The 20363-nt window shown below is 40.6% G+C and overlaps 1 protein-coding gene across 5 annotated transcripts in view; it reads left to right on the top strand.

The window, feature by feature from the left end:
• The window catches only part of LOC112144749 (plexin-A1), a 267901-nt gene that overhangs the window by 51352 nt on the left and 196186 nt on the right, over positions 1-20363 (top strand). For all 5 annotated transcript variants that reach the window (XM_024269482.2, XM_024269485.2, XM_024269483.2 and 2 more), the window contains exon 2: positions 7415-8831. In XM_024269482.2, coding sequence (XP_024125250.1) covers positions 7650-8831 — 1182 coding nt within the window. In that variant the 5' untranslated portion in view covers positions 7415-7649. The remainder of the gene's footprint in view (positions 1-7414; positions 8832-20363) is intronic.

Here is a 20363-nt window from a genome sequence, read left to right as displayed (position 1 = left end):
CAGTCCAGCAGCGATGACAGAAGGAACCCAGGAAGGAAAGAATTTCCCTTCCTGCTGGCCTTCCTCACACAGCGGTCCACCTTCAGCCGACAGAGAACAGGAGTCTGTCCTCCAAAACCTGATTTACTTTGGCACCAGAACACAAGTCGTAGCAGCTTTTCATGATCTTCGAGGCTTTCCAGTCGGTTTGTTCCTGGAGCCAAAGCAGGAAGGAAATGACACAAGATACCAGAATATCCAGCACAATGCTGCTTTATGGCCTTTCCTCTTGAAATATGCTCACATCTTTGCTTGATGCTTCCAATGTACTCCTCTGGTTTCTCCAGACTGAAACCGATTTTTCATTGTTCTGTCTAATCTCTAAATGCTCTTTTGACATTTTTCTGACACCAAAATAAATATTAGAACGACTCCGCTTAGCAGTATTGACCTGAAGGGCCGCTCTAAAAACCACTTCATCATCCTCTGCTGTCGTCCAAATGAATAAGGCGGCCTTTCATAAACAAATGTCCATGCATGTTGACAGATGGGCTTGGATAGTTTTGATAATATTCCAGTGATCCTCTGTGGAGGAGAGATTGATTTAGTTACAGTGAGAATTGAATTTTCGGCGTTCTGGGAGAGCCTTGGAAGCCTGCATCCCCTCCACCACCATCTTCCCTTTCGGCTTTTCAGTGTCTCGGTCACACGTCAGACTGGTGGGGTAACCAGACGGTAAACGATGCTAGCCTGCTGCCTTCAGTGGGTGAGAACGGAGAATCATCTGATCTGAAGGATGCAAAAAATCCTAAATATGAAGCAGGCAACACCCTGATCCCACAGGAACGGGAGTCTGACTGTTTAGTATTTTTAGTTTCCTCTCCGTCCGGATTTCTAACCATTCTGCTGTCGATCCATCCCGTCGATGTGTCAGCGGGTGGTAATCCATTCTTCTCATGTGCACATAGTGACAGATTAAGCAAACCCTGAAGAGGATTAGGGCCTCTGGATTTAGTTCTCATTTCAAACTTGACGTCCCAAAACATTCAAACTTCTCCTCGTTCCGTTCAGCCGTCTCCTGTCCCCCCCTGTGGGTAAATATTCAGTCAAAACAGGAAATCAAACCAGCTCCTTAACAGTGTACAGATTAGGGGGAGATAAATGAATAATAAATAACACTTTAAAAAACATTTCAATTATAGTGAGTCTTTGTAGTTTGATTGCTGGTCTTTGTGTTCCATGAAATATTGATGCTGCAGGATTGTTGTGTGTCCCTGTGATGTAGTTGTGTTGATTAGAACCGAACATGAGTCGATGGTTTTGGTTTGTTCTGATGCAGAACTCACATGAGCTTCTACGATCTGTCAGAAAACCTGATTCTGTCGACTTGAGAAGCCGATGTCTGACAACGTCTGGCTGCATTGTAAAATACTCGGACCTCTGCAAAAATATGCTTTTTTCCTCAAATTAAAAGAAAATTAAGTTAGTTTAACTTTAGCCCTAACTTTAGTTTTTGCTGTACGTTCTGAAAGGGTAGGATGTCATTCTTAGAGTTAAAAATCGGACAAAAAGTATTCTAAATTCATTCTTTTAGATCTTAAAGTACCTTTCTCATAATTTTTTGATTCATTTTCAAAGCATTCAGACGGGTCTTTCAATTATAATTGTTTCATTTTTTTTATTTTTTAGCCAAAATCTAAAAATCTGTCATTTTCTAGGACATAGTTTCTGCAGAGCGGCAGAAGGTTATTATTCGGAGCAGGGACGTTTTGGCGCTCCCAGCGTATTTATACTTCACAAATGCGTTCTTTGTAGGGCTGGGTATCGCCAATGATTTCAAGGATCAATTTGTTTTTTTGTTTTTGTTCAATTTTTTAATTTCTCTCAAATAAATTCAATTCAATTTTGAGTTTACACAGTTTATATATTTAGACTCATTAGACTCATTTGTTTAGAAATAAATTAATAATCTATATATGTTTTGAAAATGTTCATATTAATCTGATACAGTTCACATACTGTAACATTTATTAGTGAAACAATAATGAGATTGTTAACATCATAGTGTTACATGGATTCTCAAACAGAGAATCTCCAACAATTGTTCTGCTTCTCCTGGAGGACGTCTCAGTTTGACCACTAGGTGGCGATCACGCTTTAGCATTACACCTTATTCTAGAAGAAGACAGTATGAGAAAAAAATGGTTTTAGACCATAAATGTTACTTTAATAAATATTTCCTTAAGATTTTGGAAAATGAATGCCTGTAAGTAAATATAGATGTTCATTTAGTCAGCAATGTAAGTTAAGATTGACTGAGGGTTACCATTAGCTGTCCTATGGGAAATCCCATTATACGCTAGCAGACTTTAGCTTTATGCATTAGATTGATCTCTGCTTTTATAGATTGATTCTTGATCTATTTAGCTTAGATCAATTTATTGATTTTATTAACCCAGCCATAGCTCTTTGTCTAACAGCATCTTTTTATCTGCTTCTGAGTCACAATTTGATCTGAAAAATGCCACAAAACATGTTAAATACCAAAAAAAAACTGTTTTCCGTTAGAATGTTTTTTTTTAATAAAGGTAGAAAACGTATGTATTAGTGTAAACCCCCTATACTTCAGAAAAGCCTCTTTGTCTTTGTTTTACTTCATCCTACAGGAAGTAGACGAATGTGACCTTAAATTTGATCTGTCGTGTTTCTCGCGGTTGAAATAATTTCTTTGAAAGTGCTTTGTTAGCTTGTTGCTCTCAGTGCATCTTTTTAATTTCCCCCATTTCTCCCTAAAGTGGTGTTCCAGAGTTTCATTTTCCTAAACCTCCTTTTCCGCTCATCCCAAACATGGCCGACGTGTTGTGATGCCACTCTGCCCTCGGTGGAGTCTCTCTTTTCCTTCATCATTCCTCTCTCGACATCTCCTCCTCTTTCTTCTCCCTGTCGGTGAGTGCTGTAATTGATATGCCAACGGTAATAAATCAGCGCAGCTTTACGGCGAGATGCGACCATTATCTGAGCGGACAGGTTTAGCCTCTTTGGAGAAGAGAGCGCTCCAGCTCAATCCCAGCAGCAGCCGCTCTGCACCTGACCAAAGCTCCTCCTCTTTCTGAGACCGTCTTCTTCTCCCCATAATGGGTTATTCCAATTCTCCGTGTCCATAGGGATGCTGCGCAGTCCTTTTGAATTGATGGGGTGTGCCGATATCAAATCCAATCAACTTGCACCCTTACAGCCAGCTGTCTCTAATGCTTTCTCCTTAAGTGATAAAGGCCTCAGCTTTCCTGCTTGGCTGATTGCTCATTCTCGAGGCTGCAGAGGCCAAAATGATTGACACGTTTCCCTTGATAGTGGCCGATATGATTCGCAACTTTCCTCCCCAACATTTCACTTATGCTGGGAGAGAAATTGAAAAAGTAGAGGGGGTGTTAAAGAGTCTACGTGAAGACGGAAATATTGGAGAAAAATAGGCAAAAACTGTCGCCGACGGTTGGGAGTGTCTGGCAGGAGGAGGATTAAGAGTTTGGGGGCTGGGCGGGTGCATTAGTGAAGATTTTATCTTTTAGCCCATCCAGTTTCATCCGCTCTAAAAGCGTGTTTCATTATGCCTTATTGCCCGCTAAATAGCAAGCCGACACAAACGCAAGATGCAATTTGTCCTGCAGTTCTCACACTGAGGGTTTCTGGCCTAAATGAAGAGGAACGACTACCGGCACCATGACCTATTTTATTATTTACTTCTCTGCCTCTTTGTGTCTTTGTTTTATTCAGAAAATATTCTGTGTGTATGATCTTCCATGCTTGAGGATTCTGCACCAATCATGGATGAAATAGTCAGTTTACAGTTTGTTGTAGGAGCCACCATCTGCTTTAAGCATAAATGAGGCAGAAAACATCTCATAAAAGTCTCAATATTTAAGTTTATTTAACTGTGCCTCTGACTGTGCATGTGACTGTGTGCGTGCGCCTCTGAATGTGCGCGCACCTGTGAGTGTGCGTGCGCATCTGAATGTGAGTGTGTGCGTGCGCCTGTGATTGTGTGCGTTCACCTCTAAGTCTGAGCGCACCTGTGGGTGGGTGCGCACACCTGTAAATGTACAGAGGCCTGTGTGTGTGTGTGGGCGCACCTGTAAGTGTGTGCATGTATTTGTGAGTGTGTGGGTTCACCTGTGAGTTTGTGTATGCATTTTTAAGTGTGTGGGCGTGAGTGTGTTCGCACACGCACCTGTGAGTGTGTGGAGCATTCATTCACACGTAGAGCACAACAGGAACCGAATATGAAAGGATTTGTGATCATTACAGTATTATGTATATATATTTTTTGTATTGAATTCTTTCTGTTAGTAGGAAAACAGACAGTTTGATGTAAGGGGCAAAAAGAAAATATTGTGTTGTGAAAAAAAAATCAGAAAAAATCAAAATCGTGACTTTAAAACTGTGAATCGAATTGTGTCTTGACTCAGTCGTTACATCCCTAGTTACCTGAGCAATAAAAACGGCGACCAATATTGGAACTATCCAGCCGTACAAAGACGTTCATGGATACATTTGTCTGCAAGTTGATGCATCGGAATGGGGCGGAGCATGGAGCTTTTGGCCCCGCCCATTGTATTTTTTATGTCACAAATATGATCTTTTTCAAATGGTAATTTTTCTTCTTCACCTGATTCACAACAATTTAAAGAAATACATATTCTCCATCATAAAAGAAAGAAAAATCGCCACAAGAGCATGTTAGAAACACCATTTTCGAAGTTACTCATTTAACCCAAATCTGTTCTAAAATAGACTTTGAAAATATTAAATGACTCTTCCAGACCGGTGGAAACATTATCTTTCTTCTAAATGGCTCTCCAGAAGAAAAATTGGAAGAGCAAAGTAAATGCAGAGGAGAAAATGTTCTTTTTCCTCATATTTTTTATGATCTGTCTATGGTTTCCATTATTCATGCCTTTACCGTTCCATCCCTCTTTCCTTTTCTACACTTTTGTGTTTAGTCCCTCCTCTGATTCGAAATGGCCTAAGGAGCAGACACTTTCATAGTCGGTGATTGAAACGTCCTGGAGAGGGCTCGGTCTTGTTTGAAATAACCCCCCCATACAGGAAAAGTAATGTCCTGGTATTCCAAAGGCATGATTGGCCTGTCAGGTTAGCAGCGTGCGACTTGGTCTCATCATCCTTGTGCCGACGATCAAACTGCCCCTGAATCATCTTCCCGTCTCTTTTCTTTCCCTGTAAACATTTCCTCCTGCTGATCTATTGTACTTCTATCCATTAAAGCATCACTTTTCTGAATTGGCTGTAAAATGCTTTTGTGTATGTGTGAAAAGCTTATAAATAATTGAGGCCAAAGTCATTTTCCTGCTGAGATTCTGTCGGATGTTGGATGCTCTATAGGGGGAGGAATCACTGTAGGGGGGGGGGGTAAAAGAAAAGCAAACACTATGGAAAATGGAAACTCAGAATATATTACTGTATAAATGAAAGAAACAGGAACTGAGTTTTGTTTGAGGCAATACTCTGAAATTCTTTATTTGAATATTTGGTCTTGTCTGTTTACTTGTGTATATATGTAGCTCCTCAGTCAATATCCACATGATAATGGATTGCGGGTAAAAATGTTTTGGGGTAACTTTGGTCTGTGGGTGAAAATTTGGGTGAACATGTTCAGGGCATGCAGGCGGCCCACATGAAGTATTAAGGTCGTAGACCTCTCGGTGAGGCTGTAGAGGGAAATTATTAGTGCACCAGTTTGTTTCTATGGATGTGCTGAGGATGACGAGTCGTAGTGAACACAGTGTGATTGATGATACCTCACTTATAAGATTTGAGAAGATACTTTTCAGATTTGATATGATACTGATTACTTTTTGCATAAAATATTCGATACCGACTAATGGTAAATTTTTATTGGGTTTTTTTTTGTCCTATGCATATTATTAGTAGAGATGTAAAAGATACGCATCAAAACATCGATCAGCGTTGGGAGTAACAGCAGTATCGGTTAGGGATGTAAGAAATAAATATACATCGAAAACTGATGCAGTAACTGCAATATTTTTAGATACCAACAAGATTGTGTTGGTGAAAGGTATAAAATCAATCAAGAAGTTCATAATCAATTACTGGCAAACTGCTGTTTCTCTTTCTGTTTTTTTCTCTACAGTCTTTGTCTTTTTATTAGGGGTGTGCCAAAATGTTGATATTGCGATATATCGCGACGTTTAGTCCTGCGATTGATTCTTGATGGGTTCACATCAAGTATTGATCTTTTATTTTATTTTTGTAATGTTTTGGTGAAATGCTCAGAAATGTTGCACACACTTTTATTTGCTTGGTTATTAACTAGTAATCGATACTTTAGTAGAGTATTTGATACCAAAATTGGTGGTGTGTTGTAATTAATACTTCAAAATCTTGGTTATATTGATACTTCTGTCAATTCCTTGGCTGGATGATTAGAAATGAGGAATTGGGGTTATATGGATATCTTTTGGGTGTCTCACAGGCACTTATGTATTACATTGTATGCAGTCAGTAAGGAGCCAGTACTTGTCTTTCTACTTACTAACAACTATAGTCTGAAACTTCTATCCTTACAAATACTTCCTGGTAAACTTACACCATCCACAGCAACGGTTCCATCTGATGTCCCTTGAGGAGGCAGTACGAATCTTAATAGAACTGCAAGACACACCTGTGCTCCCCTTAACCCTTGTGCTGGGAGTGTGGGGTCATCTGGACCCCACAAGACAGTGCCCTCAACTTTTTTTTTCTCCAATGATTTTTGTTTTCCACTGGTGTCCATGGCAGACATGAAATCCTTCATTAGTCATGGGATGGTAACACGTTATGCTAGGCTGGGGTCATCTGGACCCTATAAGATAGCACAAGGGTTAAAATGCAGACCCAAAAACCTGCAGCACCTGTACGGGTCAAGCCCTGTATGAGTGGCCTCTTAAGCTGTTCAAATGCAAGAGCAGCGTGGGTAATGGCAGTCAGGGTTAGCTTATGAGGACGTTGAGCATTGTTAATGTTCGCAGTGACATAAAAGCCTTCAAGCAAACCTGCGTATAAATTGATCTCTGCCATTGCTACAGTGGCTGCTGGCAGCTTCTCCAGAACATTCCTCTATGGAAACCATCGCTGCAAATGATGAAATATGAAGTAAATCAATGCTGCGAGTCCATAACTCATTTCTAGGCTGGAATTATGTTTACAGAGCCTTTTAACAACTGGCAGTGCCTCCCCGACGTCGTTGCTCATAAGTCAGTGCTGACAGATATTTGCCTTACAGATTTGGTTTTGGAGTGATTCAGATTGTACCGAGGCAAATGTCAGCTCAGAACTTTTTGTTTTGACTGAGCAGTTTTCAGACCCAGAAGTGTTTTTTTGGTGCTAACGCATGTTTTTTTTTTTTTCCTCTGCCTTGCAGGACTCCCAGCTTGTGTCTCTGAGGATGCCGTTCCCAACGACTGCTCACAGCGCTGCAACCAGGACAAGGGATCAATAGCTTTTTTCCTTCTCCCCCGTCCTTCTCCGTCTCTGATCCTGTCCTCTTTTATTATTTCATTGGAGAACAGAATAAAAACACAACGTGAGTTGATTTTGGAACTCCTCTCTTTTTCCTCCCCCACCTCCCCAAAGCCTCGCCCCTGGACAGCTCCGACATGTGTCCTTTTGCTCGGTCAGCGGCTTTCCCGGGCCAGAGGAACTTGTTGCTCCTCTTGGGGCTTTTACTCATCGTGAGCTCATCTATATCTGGAGGCCAACCTCCAGTTTTTCAAAGGTTTGCTCCCCCCAACTGTTTGCTCACACATCTGGTCGTTCACAACAAGACTGGGGAGGTGTATGTTGGAGCTGTCAACAGGATTTTCAAGCTGTCCAGCAACCTGACGGAACTCAGGAGCCACGTGACTGGCCCAGTGGTGGACGATGAGAAATGCTACCCTCCACCCAGTGTCCAGTCCTGCCCTTTTCAGCTGTCCCAGACCCCTAATGTGAACAAGCTTCTTCTTATAGACTACTCACAGAACCGCCTCATCGCCTGTGGCAGCACCTCACAAGGAATCTGTCAGTTCCTACGACTCGATGACCTCTTTAAGCTCGGCGAGCCTCACCACCGAAAGGAGCACTATCTTTCCAGCGTGGCCGAGTCGGATACCATGTCTGGCGTGATCATAAGCTCCACGCACAACCCCGTTAGCAAGCTGTTCATAGGAACCCCCGTTGATGGCAAATCCGAGTACTTCCCTACATTGTCCAGCCGCAAACTGATGGAGAATGAAGAAAATGCAGACATGTTTAGCTTTGTCTATCAGGACGAGTTTGTTTCCTCCCAGTTAAAGATCCCCTCAGACACACTTTCAAAGTTTCCCACTTTTGACATCTATTACATTTACAGCTTTAGCAGTGAACAGTTTGTCTATTATCTCACCTTGCAGTTAGATACCCAGCTGACATCCCCGGATGCCAGCGGAGAGCAGTTCTTCACCTCTAAAATTGTCCGCCTCTGTGTGGATGACCCAAAGTTTTACTCCTATGTTGAATTCCCTATTGGTTGTACTCATGAAGGGAAGGAGTACCGCTTGGTGCAGGACGCCTTCTTGGCGCGACCCGGGCGGCAGTTGGCCAACTCTTTGGGGATTTCAGAAAACGAAGACATTCTCTTCACGATATTCTCTCAGGGTCAAAAGAATCGGGCCAAACCGCCCAAAGAGTCTGCTCTGTGTTTGTTCACTCTGAGGAAGATAAAGCAGAAGATCAAAGAAAGGATTCAGTCATGTTACAGAGGAGGAGGGAAACTCTCCTTACCCTGGCTGCTGAACAAGGAGCTCGTCTGCATCAACTCGGTAAGAAAACATTTGTGGTTTTTAATTCTGAACTTCTTATCTTGCAAATGTTTGATATTGAAAGAAAGATGATGAAGACTTAACCTTATTCACCAGAAGCTTCATCCCACATTTATTGATGGAGCCTTGCTGTTTGAAAATTAACAGTTTCAAAAATTAAAAGGGTTTTGTCGCTTTCCTCAGATAACTTATTTGGATATTTGTAGCCCTGTATTAATGTTAATACCATTTCTGAGACCCTTTCCTTGAAAAGCTATTGTATACTAGATATTTAGATTTACCTGGGATAATGCAAGGGTGCATGCTGTGAGTTGAATGTGGCTGCTTAAGTTGCTAAAACTGATAGCTAAAAATTTTGAAGCTGATAGGTAAAATTGCTGAAACTGAAAGCTAAATATTCTGAAGTAATTTGGTTATTGCTAAAGTAATTGAAGTGGAAGTTTGCCGTAACATAAATGCTTGATGCTTAAAATGCTAAAGAAATTGGCTTAGAGACAATTCTGTCAAGATATTACACAGTAGGAGAAATGCCTGAGTTAGCTAAACAAGTAAGCACAATGCAAATACAATGGTTAAATGCTAAAATAGCAAAAAATGTAAAAATATACAAATTAGTCAAATCAGCTAAAATATTAGCTGAGCTTCAAATTAGCTTAATAACCTCAGAAGATGCCAGATTATTCAAAACATCAAGCATAGCCTATTGCTAAATTATTAGCTAAATGCCAAACTAGCCTAAAAAACTTTGGTAGATGCTAAAATAGCCAAATGAGCTAGCTAAAACAACAGCTAAATGGCAAAGTAGCTTAAATAACCGGAAATGTCAAATTTAGTCAACAGCTAGCATATTGTTAAAATATTAGGTAATTCCCAAACTAGCCCAAAAAATTTCAGTGGCAGTATGCCAACATAGCCAAAAAGAGCTAGCTTAACGCTATAACAACAGCTAAATGGCAATTTTCTGGAAAAATTTCAGTAGCTAAGATGTCAACATAGCCAAAAAGAGCTAGCTTAATGATAAAACAGCTAAATGGCAATTTCTGGAAATATTTCAGTAGCTTAGATGTCAACATAGCCAAAAAGAGCTAGCTTAATGCTAAAAAAATAAATGGCAATTTCTGTAAAATCATATTTAGTAAAAGCAGCTAGCATATTGCCAACATGTTAGCTAAATGCCAAATTAGTTTAAAATGACTGTTATATGTCATTATTTCTTTAGCATTCACACAATAACTTGGTCCATGTTTTCTGCACCATAGTTCATCATCAATCCTCTAGCGGCGGTACAAATGTTTTTCTTTCTCAATTCAAAATGGCTGCCCCCTTTAAATCTTAAAAGCACTTTTGGTGGGAAAAATTGATTTAATTTTCTAAATTTTACTTTGAGAATAACTCATTTATTTTTCATTTTTATATGACTACTTGTTGTAATTAATCCAAAATTTGTTGATAATTATTTCTTTATAATGCAGGTACAGCCTGTTTAAAATTTGTGGATCAAATTTGAAACAGTGGGTATATTAGGTGATTTTTTTTCTCATGTCATCATTGTTGTATTTTAAATTGGTGTGATCAAAATGTATTTAAATCACTGAACATGTCCTAAGTGATACTATTTTTTTTCTCTTGAAAAGCAAAATTGGAAAATATTTGTTTTAGATTCCATCAAAGGGTTTAAAAACAGATTGATTCCAAAAAATGGCAACTTTTTGTCAATTCTTTGTTATAGTGGGCTTTATAGGATTACCTTGCAGACATAATTTACACACACAAACACATACTCACAAACACGTGACGAGGTCATTGCAGGGCAGTGTCAGATGCTCAGGGTTATCATAAGTTAGATTTCGTTTTTACCAACCGATCTGCACCTGTGTTTGCATTACGAAGGACAGACATGCATATACAAAACTCAGGCTGGAAACCTCAAGGCAGACAAACGCTGTAATTCTTAGCCTTCTGTGGTTCACTTGTGAATTGCTTTTAGTCGACCCGATGTCTTGTCTCCGTGACCACACGCTCTTTAAAAGCACCCATCCATCCCCTCCATCTTAAGATAGTTTAATTATATGACCTGTTTTAAAGCTTTCTCTTTAAATGTCAGTGGACACGTTTTTAATGGCAGATGTCTTTATGGCGCACATATAAGGAAAACATTCACCCGCTGCATCTAATGGAGTGTGATAGTTGGGGAAGGAAAGTGCTCTTACTCTTTGTTGGTCTTCATTAGCTTGAGTGGCCAGGTGTGTTTTGTGTGATAAGTGAGGCGAGTGCCTGAAGAGCTCCATCTTTCCCTCCTTTTCTTCTTCTCTTTTGCCACCTTATGTACAGCTGTGTCAGCACTTGTCTTTATTCTCCTCGGCGCCCATCACTTGAGCTTCAGCTTTAGGGCCTAAAAGCAGACAGTCCCATTTATTTCAGACAAATCTTTGTGCATCCTGGATATTTGTGCAGAGAGCCGTTAAGAGTCCTGCTCTCCATGCGCGGCGCACTGTGCCTTCCAGTTCTGTAAGAAGATAAGTGTTTTATTCTGTTGGTTCACTTAAAGCCGTCATGACAGCCAGATGAGTCGATGTGGGTCAAGTGTAAACCGCTGTTTATTTTATTGGCTTTTGATAAGACTCTTAACTAGATTTGGTGGTTTGCATTCAACTTAACGTTGTCTTGCCAAGATGCCCTCACTTGTTGGTGCAGGAAAACTACAAGTGTCTGCAATAATCTTCTGTTTGCTGTCGGTGTGGAGCCTTAATAAAACTGTAGAGAGCCAGCAGCTTCTGCAGCATCAAGGCTCAATCCAAATGGAATTCTTCTAATTTACTTAGATGCATTTGATAGTTTTTTATTTAGAAATATCTCGTTTCATTCCTCTATTTTGTCATTTATTGGGTCCATGTTTTAAATCTGCTCTTCAATCTATGAAAGCGTGATTTCATCACGTTTACCTGAAGAGTGTGTACTGGCAGGAGTCTGGCGATACAGTACATATCGCGATATTCATCTCACGATATGCATACACCGTTATGCATATCACAATAAGATACATATTAAAATTGTATTTGTCACATACATATACATGCATAGTATAATATGCAGTGAAATGTATTATATTTATCTATATGTTCATATATTGTATGTACATATCACAATATACATATTGTAATATGCATATTACGATACGAAACATATAACGTTTATCCATCTCACGATACGATTCATACCACCATATACATATCGCAATACAATGGCTATCACGTTATACATCTCATGATATGATACATCTCACGATACGTATCAAGATATATCCCACAACTGTACCAGATGATGTTTTTTGCAATACTGTGACTCAGAACAAACTCTACCTGAATATTAATACACCTTTTATGTTAATAAAATCATAGTTCTTTTCTTTTGATAAATTAAGTGATATTTGTTCTTTTAGGAAGCAATCAATATTGTCTAATTTCCACAACAAACTGTCCTTTAGTATAAGAAAAGAAAACAGAATGAATGTGCCTTAACCAATAATGTTCTAAAGATATGATAGAAATAAACAGCACTTTATTTCCAACATCGCACATTTAAACTGTTCAGGAGCCTGAACGCTGTTGTTGTTTTGTTGCGGTGTAGAGCTGCTCAAAGAGACAATGTGGTGTGCTGCTAACCAGTGTCAAAAATAAGACGCTAAACTACGTTTGTTAATAAATTATTAATTAAATATTGTCTTGCCTTCGTTTCAAATCGAAACAAGTGTGTCTCAATGCAATATCGTGATATATCGGCGGATTGATTTCACCCTACACCCCCAGTTTACCCAGACGCTATTCAAGTTGTTTTGTTGTTTCTCTTTTTTTTTACGTTTTCTGATAAAAAACGACGACTTATCCCAAAGTACCGTCACATGCATCTGTCAGAAACTCTACTTTCATGCAGACTTTCATGAAGGATGACGTAGCAGCTCAACAAACAAGCGGCGTGGCTGACCCTGTAACAGCAGCGAGGCCTGACGGGTCAGCCTCAGGTTAACGATGTCAGCTCTGCTGCCCCCAAAATCTGACCTGGTGTCAGTTGTCCAACTCTGAGCTCCAGCTCAGCCTGTGGCCCCTGGGATCTGCAATCTGAAGTTGTTTTTCTGAGCCAGACAGCTGTGCAACAGAACTAAACCTGACAAGTAACACAAAAACTCCAGACTGCGCTCAAAGATTTACCCTGGCGGACCCGTTAGGTTTTGACTTTTGAAACATTCAGATTGTTTGGTAGCAAAACTTTTAAGGAAACTGGAGTTTCAATTCATCAAAATTGCAAAATGACTTGATAGAAATGGACGAGTGCAAAAATTAAGGTTTAAAATGGTATTAAAGTCTAAGCGCTTAACAAGAAAGGTTTGTAGTTTGTAGTTATTCAGTAAATCCTGTAAAGCAGAACCCTGCCCAAACTTTACTGACTTCATTGAAATGCAGTCCCAGCTCTGTGGGAGGCGCCGCTGTGGGGGTGGATATGTTTGGGTGACCCCGCCGTGGCGCGGGGAAAGGGCAGGGTGGGTGGTGGGCCGGCTTGGACAGCTGTTAGCCACACAGGCATGATGATGGATGAGAAGGTGGTCACTCGTCTCGCTGGGTGGGGCTCAGGTTGGGTGAGCGGCGGACACAGAGGCCGTTTCTGGTTATTAGAAGCAGATCTGAGATGAAACGCGGTTCCCTCAACACACCCGAGACACAAACGCACTCGGCTTCTTGGCTCTGTTGGCAGGTTGTGTTGCAGTTTGTATGTCCTGATGTGCTGCTTTTAGTCTCTGAGCTTTATTAGGGAATCCTTGACCTTCTCCACCATTTGAGAGCAGATCATTATTAAAATCAGTTCTGTCACACCAAATGCAAGTGTGGTCAAATTCATGTACTGTACACCGTTCATGTTGAAAATGCGTCAAAGTTGCTTCTTGACAGTTGTCCAAAACCAAAGCTCCCGCCATGAGTGGGAGGAGCTTCTGTCAAAAACGTTTCTGGAATACGTCGTGGAGGATGCAGATACTGAAAGATCAGGTTTATTTATTTTGAAGAGCTGAATAAAAGCATCGGTTCACATCTGGGTTCAGATCTCCCAGTAAGATCCGATCCGTGAGTTTTGTGATCCGTTATACTCCTACTCGATACTGCAGTAATTGGTAAAAATCATTTCTAATAACTCACAATAGATAGAAAAAAACCTGTTTTTTTAACGTGCACCCATTATCTACCCCGTCTCACCACAGGATGATAAAAATAACATTTTACAGCCTCTTCAAACAAAAATAAAAGATTGATACTTGGTGAGAACTCATTTTGAATCAATCACAGAACTAAATAATGCGATGTATTGTAATATCGGTAGTTTGGAACACCCCAAATCTTCACAGTGAGAGGGTGGAGAAGAGCTTCCCAGCACTCACTGACAGAAGAAGATGGCTGAAACGACTGGAGATGGTGCACAGAGCAGGGATAGAGGTGAGAACATGAAGAGATGCAGGAAGGAAGTATGAGAGAGAAGGAATAAAAGGTGCCAGACGTGGGTGGATCTACAAAACAAGAGGGAGTCATAAGCAGAGGAAGAGTTGGAAGCCAAAGCAACAAGCAGGCGAGAGTACAGGAATTTGAGGGATGTTGTTGAGAAGAGGAAGAGTGAGTGAGAGCAAAACTAAGAGTGTGCCAAGGAGGACGCCTGAAGGAAAAGAGAGCCGAAGATTAAAAACAGGCAGGAAACTTCAATTCCATCCAGAAGGCATGACGTTACCGTCACATGGATCCCTCTGTGTCCAAGCTCAGACGCTTCGACTAAATCTTTGGGCACATTTGGACTCCAGTGTGTGCAGTTAGAGTAGCAGGGGAATACGGGAGAAAAACAGGAAAAGAGGGAATACATGAAACGGGCCAAGAGGATTTTTAGTGCAGGGGAATTGAAAAACAGTCGAGAGGGGAGCAGCGAGTCTTTGACAGCCAGTGTGAGCTGGAAGGAGAGGCGGTGATTCAGCGGCTGAGAGGAAGAGTGATGGCCTCAGAAATCTTTTCAGTGCCACGGCCAAGAACAGCTTGAGAAAGGGCTGCATGGCGGAAAGAGGGAGGGGGTAGCGGGTGGAGAGGACAGCGTGATTGAGCGCTGACGGCCGCACAAATAATATCGGTGTCCGTCACCTGGCCAGTGCACTGTCCTCCTCAGCAGTGTGTCCGTGTGTCATGTCAGATTGGAAATGGTGTTTCTTTTGGCCCTTCTGGAAGGGGTTGCAGGTCCACTGCAGGAATGAGAACACCTGGGAGAGAATTACAGGTTGTTGGAGGTTTTAAGCGTAAAGAAAAGGAAGGGAAAATAGATTAAAACTCTCCTTTTAGAGGGTTAGACTTAGATATTAAACCTAAAACCAACCAACACCCTTTAAATCAGGAGTCTCAAACTCAGTTTACCTTAGGGCCACTGAAGGCAGAGTCTGGCTGAGGCTGGGCCGTATACAGTTCTGTTTGTGCTAAAAGTATGTTTTTGCATCCGCTGCCTATATCTTTGGTCCATTGTCTGTTTATTGAACATTTGTTCATGTCTACATACAACTAAGCTATTTCTTCTGCATGTCCTGTGAAACGACAGGAGCTAACAATGCTAACAACTGTTGCTAAGGACTTTTCTGACGACCAGATCCGACGTCATCATCAAAGCTGTAACATCGCAAAGCAAATACAAAGCTATCATCAGAGAAGCGTGGACATGCAAAAGATATTATTGCTTACTAGACGTTGAAGCTTAATAATAAGGTTGGGCCACAAAATATTGACTTGGGGGCCACAAATGGCCCCAGTGCCGCCAACTTCAGACCCCTGGTTTAAAGCCTTATAGTCACATGCACTTGTATGGCGGTTGACCCATATGGTCCTCGGGTTTTTGGGTTATCATAGTGGTTCTTAGAGAGCAGTCACATTTTAAAGTTGTGTCTTTCAGTTCCCTTGAGGCTCATACGGCCACGTTAAGGAACACCAGTGAAAATGGAACGTTCTATTGTCGTTCCTGTGCTAAAGCCTCGTTTCTACTGAGCGGTCCGGTACGGTAAGGTCCAGTATTTTGAGCGTTTCCATTGTACAATGGACCCATTAAACAGTATTGAACTTTGGGGAGGCCCCCATCGGTTGTAAGTCCATTAAAAAGTGGAACGCTTCGGTTGGGACGCAGCCGCTGTAGCCAATCGTTAATTGGCAGAAAGTGATGACGACATTGGAAAGCGTTCATTTAAGCTGATGTTTCCAATGTTTGTAAGCATTTTACGACGGTATTGTTCTTAGTCACCCACAATGTTCTTTCAAACAAAATTAAATTCCTTTTCTACATGATGTACAAAAAGTAAAGTCATAAAAAGACGAGCTGCTGGATGACCTGACATACATTGTTGAACTACAGTGACACGCTAGCGGTCCACACCACGCATGTGCCGGGAACACAAACCACTGAGTGGAAACGCTCGCCAGAATTAACTGGACCATACCATGCCACTGCTTACTGGACGGGACCGCTCAGTGGAAACGAGGCTTTAATATATCTTGTAGTATTCCTAAGGCTGATGGAAGCTTCGCCCACTTATGACGTACAGATGATACGGTCATATGGTGTCCTTTTTTCACTGCACTTTAGTCCAGGGATAGGCAACTCCAGACCACAAGAACTAGCATGTTCTGATTGGCTGAACACACCTGAACAAGGTAATCAATCATGAGTAAGACTTGGATATCTGAAAATTAGGCAGACACTCCAGCCCTGGCACCTTTCATACTGCAAATGTGCAAATACAGAGTATGGGTATGATGCATAAGTACCAGTAGAACCAGATACACAGTAACAAGCTTCTTGAGCAGTCCACAGGAATCTTGGAGGCTTGAAAAACAGAAAAAAGTTGTACGACACGCCTTCATCTCACCTGACTTCACCCTTACTTACCCTTGCGTGTTGTTTAAGTTGCATAAGTTGCATGCCAAATAGAAAAAAATTTTGTTCCATGGGTTTACTGAGCAATCTACAACCTTGATACCGACTATAAATCGAATCGTCAACCGCAAATTATTATATGAATTAAATTGTTGTTCAAATGAATCGTTATATCCCTATTTGTTCAAACTTTGCCTCCCAGAAAGCCTATATCCACCCGTATCCGCCCTTAAGGGCATTTGTGACTACTGTAAGGACATCTGCCATCACCTCATCAAATGTTTGGGCCAAAAACAGGAAGTATTCAATCTCAAATGTAGGATTTGTTGGTTTTGACCTCACCACATATAAAATGCTGTTTACTTCTTTCCAGTTTTGATGCCTGAAAAATCCACCAAGCAAAGCCTAAAGATGCACGAAGCTTAAATGTTGGGTGTGACCTATTAACATAATGATTATTCATTTCCAGCAACAAAGCTTAAAAAACGATGCACTATAAATGAGACACTAATCCCGCTGGCCGTCTGCTCGACTTTTTGGAGCTTCTTACAGAATTTGTTGGTGTCAGAATTGCTGTTTTTAATGTCACATCACAAAAAAGTCAAATTTATTTTATTTACAGGCCAATAGAAAGCCATAAAAAACTTTTTTTTATATAGAGTCTAAAAATGACAGAATGACTGACATACTGTGATTTAAAAGGAAAAAACATCAAAATTAGCTGAAGATTGGCTTTTTTAATTAACATTTGATCATTCTTTTCCTTTTTTTTTTCGGTCATCGAAATAAAAAAACAAAGTTTTAATTCAATCTGTCATAACTCAATGCTGCACATCTGTTTTAAGGCTCAACAATGGTAATATGAGCTCACGTCAAGCCAACAATGCGTGCGCTGCTGAATTGTTTTGATGAATAGCCCCTCGTCAGCGGGTACATTCCTGGTTCTCATGGGAAGCTGCTTTGGCGCTTTTCTGTTTGATTCAAAAAGCAGCGCAGAAATGTCACACTGCTTTCTGTTGATTACAAGATGGATGAGAAAGTGTTGAACTTTGTCACGAGCCAATGCATCAATCAGGCAATCAATCATAGCAAAAAGAGTCACTCCAAAGTTGTCATCTGTAACGGCGGCATTGACCTGCTGTTGTCTGGCCTCCTGTGTCGAACCGGAGACTCCGAGCTCAACCTGAAATCAATACTGAAGTCAAGGCTTTTGTTTTCAATACTTTCTGTTTTATACTTAAAAACTTCAAACCAAGTTATCCCGATTCTCATTATAAAAGATAATTTTGTATTTTTAAATAATTTCTTTTAAAAAAAGGTTTTTCCCTTTAACCCTTTTGTCATTCATTAAGGTATATCTAAAGTTATAGAATCTACATGATGTATCTTGTATCATCATCTGCTTGATGTTTTACCAATAAAATAATCATATTAATTTGAAGGACTTAAAGTAAATAACTAAATCTTTAAAAACTGTACATTGAATTTACAGTTCTGCTTTTCTGGTGTCTAAAATTTGTGCTTTTGTCCCTATTTGGTGACTTTGAGTTCATAGAAAGGTGTCTAATAAATATATATATTACTAAAGGGTCTTTCCCATGATTTTCTTAAGTCTTTCAGAGTCAACTATATCCATAAATCTGATCATAAATTACCTTTGACACAATCAAGAAGAAATTATTTTTGAAAAATTAGTTATTTTTGTGAGTTTTTTTTCTTACCTGGAAGTAAGACTTCTCAATGAGCCGCGAAGTTAGCAGCTAAGCAGCAAAGTTAGTGGCTGAGCGGTGATGTTAGCAGCTGATTACCGCTACCTGAACACCTTAAGTTAGCAGCTGAGCGGTGAAGCTATCGGGAGAGCACAGCTAGCTAAGCGGCAGAGTTAGCGGCTGTGCACAGATAGCTGAGCGGAGAAATTGGGTGTTTGTTTTCTGCTGTGGGCAGTTCTGGCAGTGTAGACTGCTTGAAACGGGCTTTTCGCACATTCTGACATCAGCTATCGAAAACCTGCTCATTTTCATGGGTATAGGAGGGGCTGGTGCTCAGGGCGCAGGTTTTTAGAAGATTACTTAAAAATGCATGAACAAATCAAAATACAGCTATGAGGCTGTTTATAGTGAGGAATATACATTATAATGCACTTAAAAGCTCAAAAAGTTGTTTTTTCATGGTATGGCTCCTCTAAACAACTTGAAACTTGCCAGGTTCGGTTTAATAAACCTGCCTTTTTATTAGATGTATTTATTTATTTTTACAATCTTTGCTCTCACTCATGAACATCTTTGAGGAAATAAGTAAACGTGTGATTCAAGATTGAGCTGATCAGCTGTTCCACAGCCACTAAGAGGCCAGCTCTAGACCTGATTAAATCCATCAATAAGGATATCATGTAATGAATGTAACACACGCGTGGCCTTTGTAAAACACCATCTCATTTCTGTGGGCTTAATCTAAAAGGATGTGGCGGCAAATGTGTTTAAGTAATTAAACCTGATTAATTGAGCCAGAGTTGATGAACAGAGTTAATTGACAGTCTAAATGAGCTGAGCAAAGAGACGCTGATTGGGTGCCACGCTTAAAAAGTTATTCATACTAATGAGTTTGTGCGGCTAATATTACATTTCACTTCCAAATAAGGAATTGATCCATTTCCATACTGGAATTTGCATTTCTGTGTGAAACGGTGTCATCCGCAGTCAAATCTGACTCTCATCCTGTTATTAGAGAACAATGGCGAACCTCTGGAACAGTCTGAGCTGCCGAAGTCTCTTTTTGTGACCTTTTTCTCTCGGAGGAGTGTTTAGCTACATAAATCAGCTGCTATTGCAGCGCTTTAACGATACTAATTGCCAGTGTGATTATGTATTGATCAGTACTGTGTGGGCAGTGTGTTGCATGCATCATTAGTGCATGTGTGCCTGTTAGTAGTAATGCTTTGGTTTCTCAAAGTTTCTCTTTAAGGGGCCTATATCATGCACATCAACTTTTTATTTTTTTAGCTTTTTGACCCTTGTACTATCCTAGCCTTGTTTACATTAAAAGTGGGGTCATCTGGACCCCACAAGACGGCGCGCTGATTTTTTTTTTTAAAGGGATTTTTTTTTTCTTCTCTGGTGTCCGTGGCAGACATAAAGTCCTGTCCACCTTTGTAATGGGAGGGATCGCACATCAATAAAAGGCTGGGGTCATCTGGAGCCCATAAGAGGGCTAAAAGTATGTCAGTATGCAAAAGTCATGTTTGTTCCTCATGAAAAGCAGCCTCAATAGTGGTGTTTTACCCCATTCATGCATCTCTGACTATTACTAAAACCCAGCTCTCTGAGCACCAGCCCCTCCCAACCCACACAACACGTGGATCCTTACATTATGATGTCACAAAGTGAGGAACAGCCCCTTCCAGGAAGAGTCTGCTCTGCCAGCACCACCCCCAGGATAACACACGTACACACTAAATAACGCTTTCATTTTTAAAACACACCCATTTGTACAAGACTTTGGAGGTCTGTTTTTGTGGGTTGAAACACAGACATGCTGCCGAGGTTGGTTTTAGGAGGATGTCATGAAATGGGCGGTGTTCTTTAAAATGTCGACTATAATATATTG

Source organism: Oryzias melastigma, linkage group LG5, assembly GCF_002922805.2.
Source record: "Oryzias melastigma strain HK-1 linkage group LG5, ASM292280v2, whole genome shotgun sequence".
In the NCBI taxonomy this organism is placed as follows: Eukaryota; Metazoa; Chordata; class Actinopteri; order Beloniformes; family Adrianichthyidae; genus Oryzias; species Oryzias melastigma.
This window is presented reverse-complemented; position numbering and strand designations above follow the sequence as displayed.